The sequence below is a fragment of the Schistocerca americana genome, chromosome 4 (genome assembly GCF_021461395.2).
Source record: "Schistocerca americana isolate TAMUIC-IGC-003095 chromosome 4, iqSchAmer2.1, whole genome shotgun sequence".
Taxonomy (NCBI): Eukaryota; Metazoa; Arthropoda; class Insecta; order Orthoptera; family Acrididae; genus Schistocerca; species Schistocerca americana.
Window position 1 is genome coordinate 713,829,417 of NC_060122.1, and position 10,520 is coordinate 713,839,936.

At 40.2% G+C, this 10,520-nt stretch overlaps 1 protein-coding gene across 4 annotated transcripts in view; it reads left to right on the forward strand.

Moving 5' to 3' along the window:
- Positions 1 to 10,520, forward strand: part of LOC124614058 (tyrosine-protein phosphatase non-receptor type 2-like) — a 68,661-nt gene that overhangs the window by 19,287 nt on the left and 38,854 nt on the right. For all 4 annotated transcript variants that reach the window (XR_006979688.1, XM_047142893.1, XM_047142891.1 and 1 more), the window contains exon 4: positions 6,522 to 6,655. Coding sequence is in view for 3 of the 4 variants with exons in the window: in XM_047142893.1 (XP_046998849.1) it covers positions 6,522 to 6,655 (134 nt within the window). In the remaining variant the exon portion in view is untranslated. The remainder of the gene's footprint in view (positions 1 to 6,521; positions 6,656 to 10,520) is intronic.

Sequence of the window (10,520 nt, forward strand, 5' to 3'; positions counted from 1 at the left end):
CAGCCGTTCACAGTACCAGCACAGAAAGGCCGTTTTGGTTAGTGTTAAGAGCCCAGATCAGTCAATCATCCAGACTGTTGCTCCTGCAGCCTCAACCACTGAAGAAGCTGCTGCCGCTCTTCAGGAACCACACGTTTGTCCGGCCTCTCAACAGATACCACTCCCTTATGGTTGCACCTACGCTAGGCTGTCTGTATCGCTGATGCATGCAAGCCTCCCGACCAACGGCAAGGTCCATGGTTCGTGGGGGGGTCCTAAGGGATACGACTGATTAACTCTTATGTTCCAAAAATTTAGGGAAAGATAGATTGCTACTTTTCCTACATTGTTGATATTCCTACCTGGAGTTCCTGTTGTTTGATTTTAACTGTTTCTTTTGTATCCTATCAAAGGTTCTGCTCTGCATACGGTTTAGTGATACATTCTGCTTATAACTATATCCATTGGATTTGATGATGATTGCATACTTGAAAATAGTCATCTAGATGTATTTTCAGCAGTAAACCACCTCACGATGTGTGGCAAGAGCATTCTTCTGGTATCACTTTTATTTCCCCTTGCTGTCCTGTTACATTTGGGAATTATACATAAGAAGGGTGACTGATAGATTTCTGCATGAGCTCTAATTTCTTTGATTTTTTTTCCCCATCATGATCATTTCATGGTTCATTTCAGAATATGCAGTCTCTGAATTCTAACAGCAACTCACATATTGATACACACCGCCTCTCATGTAGTTTGAGGAGTGTCTCTGTGACACTCCCGCATTTACTAAATAAAACCGTAATGAAGTGTACCATACTTCCTTGTATCTTCAAGGTTTTGTAAGCCACTTCTCTTGTGGATAAGTTACATTTCCTTAGAGTTCTTCAAAAAGTGAATCTGCTTGGCAGTTTCGAACTTGGTATGTAATGTCTGTTTACACCGAGGTGAACTCCCAGTCCCTGCACCAGTCACTCATAGTCTGTAGTTCTTCCTCCATTTCATTGCAGCATTGCATCATTCGTGAACAGCTTCATTAAACTGCTAATGTAAACCACTGGATCATTTATATTGTGAACAGCAACAGCCCTATAACACTTTCGGCTACTTCTGAAGTTACTTTTACACCTGATTTCGCCCCATTGCGGGTGACATCTGGATTTCACACTGCTACAAACTCCTCAGTTCAGTTACAGTGCTGATTTAATGTTTATTAATGTGTTTTTTCCACTAAGCAACCGTGCAGACTGTATTGAATGGCTTCCATTGGTCAGTGGATGTGACAATGACACAATTAACTGTGGCCTTTTGGATCTCAAGGACAAGTTGAATTTCATAAGATTTCTGTTAGTCGAATCCCTGTGGAACCATATGAAAGAAATTTTTGCTCTCCAAAAGCTTGTAATATATAAGCATAAAATGGTACCAGATTCTGAAACCGATTGACATCAATGTCTTAACCCTACATCTTTCCAGTGACCCTCTGTGTAAATACTATTGGCCTGCACCTTTTTTCCAATCGCTTAGAACCCTTACGTACTTGAGTGACCTATGATAAACTGCTGCTAAAGGGAAGAAAGATCTTTCACATTATCTACACAGAACAGTACGGGTCCAAATGTCTTTTATTTTGTTGAGCAAACTTAACTGCTTTTCCGTTCTGTGAGTACTTATCCCAACACATGCTATTTTAATGTTCATGCAACAATTCAGAGGAAGAACTGTACTAAAACTTACTGGTGTGAAACGGTTTCAGAAGACTGAATGTTGTATTTTGGCCTATTGTTTGTTGTCTTCTGTTTCAATACTGATGGAATTGATGAATGACCAGACAGATGATTTGAGGGGCAATCAGAAAGTTTCTGTTTGAAGGTGGTACAGTCCAGAATCGGTATGCTAATTGGGCAGAATCACCATAAGCACAGCGGCGTGACCCACCGATAGATGCACCAGGCTGAAGATGCTCGTTTGGTAAAACAGTGTTTTGCTGTGTGAAGACGTCTGTAACTGCCTTCTGCACATCCTCATTCGACAGGAATTGTAAGCCATTTGAGGCCATTTTAAGGGACCGAAGGTGTGATAATCACGTCAGAAGAGATCAGGACTGTAGGGCGGGTGGTAGAGGGTCTTGTATGAGAGTTGGCTAACTTCTGAATTATGAGGCTGGTGTCCCACATAAGTCAGTATCTTGTGTCAAATTGGGACCAGCACAGAACGTAGGGCATCATTCCCCAATGGTGGTTTTAGACAGACGTGCTGCCATCATACGCATTCTTCATTCTTTGATAGATGTCTACCGATGTATGTCCTTCAGCAGCAAAAAAAAAATTAACAGTGGCACATTTGTCTTATTGGACACATTTGTTAATGATGTCATCGTAGTTCATGTTCCCATGTTTAATTCATGCAGAAAGACGTGAATGCCTCGCTAATCCCTTGGCTACATGCCGGTGCTTATATATGTGCATCAGAATTGCACTACATTGCATAAACACTGCAGCAGTGCCCTCAGTTGGAAACTTTTTGATTGTCCCTTACATTAATCCATCTGTTAATTTTATGTAACGGTAATATTCCTTTGGACTGTTTGTCAGGAGTCATCAGAATTTTACTTAAAGTTTCATTGAATGCTGCTCACATTGCTTTCCTTATGTTTGTTTATGGCTTCATTGCTGCTTTCTTGTATGTTTACTGAACTACAGCTGTTCTTTCCCATTTCTCATCTTGCACACTGCATAAAAGCTAAATCATATTGTACACAGCGTTTGAATTTACCCGTTGATGTTCCACATTTTTATGTCCATAGATAAATATGTGATTTCAATTGCTCAGACAATTTACAGTATCTTTTCAGACTTTGATTGCTAAGCAAAAGTGTTTTAGCAGACTTAGTCATAGATTTCCTAAGTTAACAGGTAAGTGATTGAAAGCTGTGAGCTCAAAAGTGGATTTACTTACTGAACTGAACTGCTCAAAGTCTGTAATGTTGTAGTGACAGTAACGAAAAATAAAATGAGGTACAAACTATAATTCAGTGATTGTTTCTCTTTGCAACAGCGACATCCTGAGCCTTAAAATCAATTTGAAAGCATTTACTTTAAACTCCTCTATAATGATGACCATGAAAGTAAGAGGGGAAACACACATTGTAAAACATTTTCTTGTTATATACTTACTGTTTGCTACTGAAAGATAACCATGAGCTTGAAACAAATAGTATATTGGCACACGAATATAACATAAAAACATTTGTTTACTTGTGATTTCTATATTTCCCTTTAAGTAGCAGATAATTCAAATTTTAAAAATAAATGTTTTAATTAAGGCTTGTTACTGTTTACTGTGTAGAATGCAGCTTTTCATTTACTGTGAAATGTAGTACATTAAACCAGCCTGAAACTTGCAGCAAAGCTATATACACCATGTGATCAAAAGTATCCGAACACCTGCCTGAAAATGACCTAAAAGTTTGCAGTGCACTACATCGATAATGCTGGAATTAAATATGGTATTGGCTCACCCTTAGCCTTTTACAGCTTAGCGTTCCAAAACATCCCAAAGATGTTCTATAGGACTCAGGTCATGACTCTGTGCAGGCCAGTCCATTACAGGGATGTTATTGTCGTGTAACCACTTCGCCATGCAATATGAACAGGTGCTCAGTCATGTTGAATGATGCAGTCGCCATCCCCGAATTGCTCTTCAACGGTGGGAAGCAAGATGGTTGCTAAAACATCAATGTAGGCCTGTGCTGTGGTAGTACCACGCAAAACAAGGGGTGCAGACCCCCTCCATGAAGAAAACTACCGCACCATAACACCACCGCCTCCGAATTTTACTATTGGCACTACACACGCGGGCAGATGACGTTCACCAGACATTTGCCACACCCTGCCATTGGATCGCCACATTGTGTACCGTGATTTGTCACTCCACACAACATTTTTGCGATGTTAAACTGTCCAATGTTTACTCTCCTTACACCAAGCGAGGTGTCGTTTGGCATTTACTATTTTGATGTGTGGCTTATAAGCAGCCGCTCAACCATGAAATCCAAGTTTTATATCATCTCCTGCCTAACTGTCATATATTTGCAGTGGATCCCAACACAGTTTACAATTCCTGTGTGATGGTCTGGACAGATACCGGTCTGTTACACATTACAACCCTCTTCAACTGTTGGCGATCTCTGTCAGTCAACAGACGAGGTCGCCCTGTACACTTTTGTGCTGTACGTGTCCCTTCACATTTCCACTTTACTGTCACATTAGAAACAGTGGACCTAGGGATGTTAAGGAGTGTGGAAATCTTGTGTACAGACATGTGACCCAAGTGACACCGAATCACCTGACCACATTCAAAGTCCGTGAGTTCGGCGGAGCAACCCATTCTGCTCTCTTATGATGTCTAATGACTACTGAGGTCGTTGATATGGTGTACCTGGCAGTAGATGGCAGCACAATGCACCTAAATGAAAAGCGTATGTTTTTTGGGGTGTCCAGATACTTTTTATCACATAATGTACTCGATAGAGTACTTTCTTTTCCATTATCAGTGAAGTGATTGCTTCAGCAATGTTGGTGTCATTACCTTGAGAAACTATACACAAACATCTGATGTTTCCTCAGAGTTTATGTCAATTTACTTTTTGCTGGTTGTCATCTACAGAAAACTGGTTGTTAAAGCTACAAAGCACTGGCCATAGATTTGCTTGCTTGCTTGTGTGTGTTGTTTGTGTGTTTGTGTGTTTGTTTGTTTTTACATCTCTTTCATGTTTTTACAAATTTATCATTGTCGTCTTAAAAAGTAAAGTGTGATTACATCTTGTGAGAAAATTGTTTATGAAGCTGAACCTGAGGAGATGGTGATGTATTGTGCAAGAGAAGATTCATCAGTAACTTGCCCATGATTTGCGCACTTTCAGAGCAGTGATAATATCTGTTGTAAACAAAGTTCACAAGCATTGAGACAGAATGAGTTTGAATCAGTAGTGTAAGACTCTCGGTATATTACATTGTGGCGCATACATTGAGACTGATGGTCACTGCATCTAACTGTTTCTCTACATTTAAAGGGTCCATCATACACTCAGTATTTATTGCACAATAAAGTTGTGTTAATATACTGTGCAAAAGTGCAAGGCCAATAATGGCTCAATATTATAGCGTAACATGTCTGTTAGAGCTTTGCCTTCGTAGCAAACACATCAGTGCTTGATGATGTAGAACTCCCCATGTGTTGTGATTGCAGTCACGTTGTGCTGCAAAAAGAAAAGCAAGAGGAATTAGGAACGGGCAAAAAAAGTCGCTCAGAAGGCATTCTACACCAGCCATATTGACATGCTTAGAGAATCTGCAGCAGAGCCAGATATCTGTCGAAAGACTTTAAGGTCAGAAGAGGAATCTTTCAACAAGTTGGTGAACTTCGTTATGCCTTATGTACTCAGGAAAAATACTGTTCATATATTTGTTGGATTTCACTTTCCGTGATATTGGAGACAATTTATAAACCTGAAAAGAGTAAGAAACATCACTGTTGAGTATATGCAAGTAGTGCTGTTATGTATTGCTGCAATAAATAATAGTAGCTTCCGAAATATGCATGTAACCAATTACAGTATTATTTCTATGCACTTAAATAACTATGTCAAATACTTCTACAGATAATTACTGAATAAGTATTAAATATGTAATCAAACTACTCCCCTGAATGCACTTCATCAGATGACTCTATCCATTTGTTTCACTGATGTATTCCCATTAATATGGCATCGCTATATCGATTGTTTGCATGTCTGCGGATCATGAGATCTGAGCAGAATCTGTTGCATATTGCATAATATCACCCTTAAATGGTACAGCATATTGTCTGTCAACATTTTTAAGGCTTTGCAGTCTCCTTCAATATATTATGCAAATCGTCAGTACCACTCTCAGACAACAGTATTATTGTGCAGTACTCAGTATTTTGCAATAAATATTATTGAGTGTGTGGGGGCCTCTTAAGTTGTTGTTGTTGTTGTGAGTGTAAGTTGTTGTTGTGAGTGTAAGTTGTTGTTGTGAGTGTAAGTTGTTGTTGTGAGTGTAAGTTGTTGTTGTGAGTGTAAGTTGTTGTTGTGAGTGTAAGTTGTTGTTGTGAGTGTAAGTTGTTGTTGTGAGTGTAAGTTGTTGTTGTGAGTGTAAGTTGTTGTTGTGAGTGTAAGTTGTTGTTGTGAGTGTAAGTTGTTGTTGTGAGTGTAAGTTGTTGTTGTGAGTGTAAGTTGTTGTTGTGAGTGTAAGTTGTTGTTGTGAGTGTAAGTTGTTGTTGTGAGTGTAAGTTGTTGTTGTGAGTGTAAGTTGTTGTTGTGAGTGTAAGTTGTTGTTGTGAGTGTAAGTTGTTGTTGTGAGTGTAAGTTGTTGTGTCAACAAATATTTTATGTCAGAATACTCAGTTAAGCATCCTCTACCATCTATATAAGGTTGTTTCTAAAGGTTTGGCACTGTGTATATCCACTGCAGTGTGAAGTTTAATATTATTAATGCTGCTGAAATTATTTTCAGGTTAAATGTCATCAGTACTGGCCTTCAGGTACAAAACCAGGTGTGGATGAGAGACTGGAATTGAAAGATGTTGGCCTTGTTGTAGAGTTTGTCTCAGAGACTGAAGCCTCATACTATACAACAAGAGTTCTGAGGTAGGCAGTTTGGATTTTACCACACTACATTGATTAACATTTAGTTTTTCCAAACACTTCCCCTGTTTGTGTGAACATCATCTTGAACTACAATTAATTGAATACAGGAAAAACCTGTATTTCCCTGGTGACAGCATGTCTAACAGCAGCAAGAGACTTGGACATCCAGTAAAATAATTTTAACAACTGCTGGAACTGATTTGGTTCACAAACTTATGACATTGTGAATACACTGGAACAATATTAGAAAAGGATATTTCGTACCCGCCATATAGCGAAGATGAGTTGCACATAGGCACAGTCATAAAATGAGCTTTAATTGATCCTCTCCTTTTCTACTACTCCCTCTCCCCCTTTCCTCTGTCCTCAGTCTAACCTCCCGACTGCACCTGGCTGCCCTACCCATTCTCCACTTCATCCCAATGCATTTCCACTAGCTGCATTTTACTGTCTCCCACCCCATCCTGCTATTCCTCTCCCACCCCATCCTGCTATTCCTCTCCCACCCCATCCTGCTATTCCTCTCCCACCCCATCCTGCTATTCCTCTCCCTCTCCACCCCAGCCTCCTCGTACTCCCACCTGGTTGCCTCTTCCATTGTGCGTGTGCTGCTGCTCGTAGTCTGGCTTCAGCTGCCAGAGACTGTGCATATGCACACGCACATGTGTCTGTCTATTTTCGACAAAGGCCTTGTTGGCCGAAACCTCATTTTGTGACCATCTTTTTGTTGTGTCTATCTGCAACTCAGTGTCTCCACTGTATGGTGAGTAGCAACTATCCTTCTCTAATTCTGTCACATTCCATCCTGGACTTTCCATTTTAATACAATGTTAGTTTTACCTCTCAGCATTGTATCTCATTTGCACAATGACTTCTCCAATGTAATTCTCGTAGCAGCCCTGTTTCCTACAGGCAGTTCATATCTTTTGCTAGGTAAAGAGATCTCTGGTTCTAAAAGTTTCCATTTGTTTATGCTATCTACATAAATAGTATTCACTTTAAAAATAGTAGTTTCCCATGAATCAGTATTTAGCACACTGTGCAAGTGATGGATGATATCAGTGACTGACATCTTTGAAAGCAGTAAAGAGAATGATCATTTCTCATGAACACTTTGTGGTGAGCTGTCTACTACTGGCAACAAATGTCCCTACACTGTGTGCTGAATGGCTCAAGTCTGTTTTCTATGACCCTTCCACTTATCCTCATGTTCAGCTACTAATATGACCTGAGTGTACCCTGCTGAGGAGTTAGAGCAGTTTTAAGTCACTTTTCTCTTATTTGGATAAAACAAGTGGAATTAGCCTTCCAGCTCTCCATAAATGTTCTGTTGTTTCACTAAATGACTTTAGGTGGATAACAGGATGATTTGTTAAATGAGTCCATGGTTGATTATTTCCCTATTTTTTTCTCATAGTTTCCAATTTCCAATGACCTTGGTATTGGTGGAATATTAAATTCAAACTTGCCTGCATTTCCTCCACCCTCCTTGACTGTGTGTAAATTTCTCCCTACATGTGGTTTGTCTGCTTGTGAATTTCTTGACACTCAACATCTGACTGCTGGCTCATTCACTTTTTACTGTAAAAATTCCATACTCATCAGTAATGATGTACAAACATTTCAGATATATGTCCTTGAGATCTAAGATGCCTTTTTCTTAAGCTAATGTATAATGTTGTAGGATAAAAATGACTTATCTGTTCCTTATTCATTGCTGAAAGCTTTTTATATCTGGACATGTGATGGACCCAAGTTCATATTTTCTCTAACAAAATTCTCTGTGCCAAACTTAACATTCTATCACATGTGATGAGATGCAGGTTGGGGTTTATTATATTGGAATGCAGCACATTGTACATCTTGATCAACTGTTAACAATAAATTTTCTTGCAGTGGTGCACCGTAGGTCTCTAGAAGAGCACAGCGTTCCAAAATATTGGAAAAGGGCACAGGTCATCCCAGTTTTCAAGAAGGGATGTCAAACAGATGTGCAGAACTATAGACCTATATCTCTAACATCAATCAGCTGTAGAATTTTGGAACACGTATTATGTTAGAGTATGACTTCTGTGGAGACTAGAAATCTACTCTGTAGGAATCAGCATGGGTTTTGAAAAAGACGATCTTGTGGAACCCAGCTCGCGCTATTCTTCCACGAGACTCAGAGGGCGATAGACACGGGTTCCCAGGTAGATGCCGTGTTTCTTGACTTCCGCAAGGCGTTTGATACAGTTCCTTACAGTCATTTAATGAACAAGGTAAGAGCATATGGGCTATCAGACCAATTGTGTGACTGGATTGAAGAGTTCCCGGATAACTGAATGCAGCATGGCATTCTCAATGGAAAGAAGTATTCCAAAGTAAGAGTGACTGGGTGTGCCGCAGGGGAGTGTCGTAGGACCATTGCTATTCACACTATTTATAAATGACCTTGTAGATAACATCGGAAGTTAACCGAGGCTTTTTGCGGATGATGCTGTAGTATATCGAGATATTGTAACAATGGAAAATTGTACTGAAATGCAGGATGATCTGCAAACGAATTAGCATGGTGCAGGGAATGGCAATTGAATCTCATTGTAGACAAGTGTAATGTGCTGCAAATACATAGAAAGAAAGATCCTTTATCATTTAGCTACAATATAGCAGGTCAGCAACTGGAAGCAGTTAATTCCATAAATTATCTGGGAGTTGGCATTAGGAGTGATTTAAAATGGAATGACCTTTTAAAATTAATCATTGGTAAAGCAGACGCCAGACTGAGATTCATTGGAAGAATCCTAAGGAAATGCAGTCTGAAAACAAAGGAAGTAGGTTACAGTACACTTGTTCACCCACTGCTTGAATACTGACATCAAGTAATTTAACAACTATCCACTTTATATGAAGTACGAGGGCGGTTCAGAAAGTAACCTCCGATTGGTCACAGTGCGGGTTGTGGGGGGGAGTAGCGACGCCATCTGTGCGTTCACGCACTCTACAGGTCAGTCGGCATCAAGCCGTGGTCGACTGAACGTCGTACCTGCGCTAGTTTAGTTTTTGTGGCAGTTTGAAATGTGTGCTGCAATAGAAAACCCCGCCAAATGTGAAGTGTGTGCTGTCATAAGGTTTTTTACAGCCAAAGGATATTCTGCAGCAGCTATTCATCGTGAGCTTTGTGCCGTGTACGGACCAAGAGTTATGAGTGAAGGAGTTGTCCGTGAATGGGTACGTTTATTTAAAAGTGGACGAGAAAACGTTCATGATGAAGAGAGGAGTGGTAGACCATCATTGGTGACTGACGAACTCGTTCAGACAGTTGATGCAAAAGTTCGTGAAAATCGACGTTTCTCAATGTCGGAGTTGTCTACTGGTTTTCCACAGATTTCTAAGACTCTCTTGTACGAGATAGTGACAGCAAGATTGGGTTACCGTAAGTTCTGTGCACGATGGGTGCCCAAAATTCTTACCGACCACCACAAAACTCAAAGAATGGCCTCTGCATTAGACTTTCTGTCACGTTATGAGGACGAAGGAGAACCATTGTTAAACAGAATCGTGACCGGTGACGAAACCTGGATTAAGTACGTGAACCCTGAGACAAAAGAACAATCAAAGATGTGGGCACATTCAAATTCGCCTACCAAACCAAGAAAACCCTCGCAAGATTTTTCTGCCAGAAAACTGATGGCAACGGTGTTTTGGGATGCCAAAGGGGTGTTGTTGGTTGAATTCATGGAACGTGGTATGACCATTAATCAAGATGTGTACTGTGAAACAATAAAAAAGTTAAGACGGGCTATACAGAACAAACGCCGTGGTATGCTGACTTCCTGTATCGTTTTTTTGCACGATAACGCCCGTCCTCACTCTGCTCGCAGAA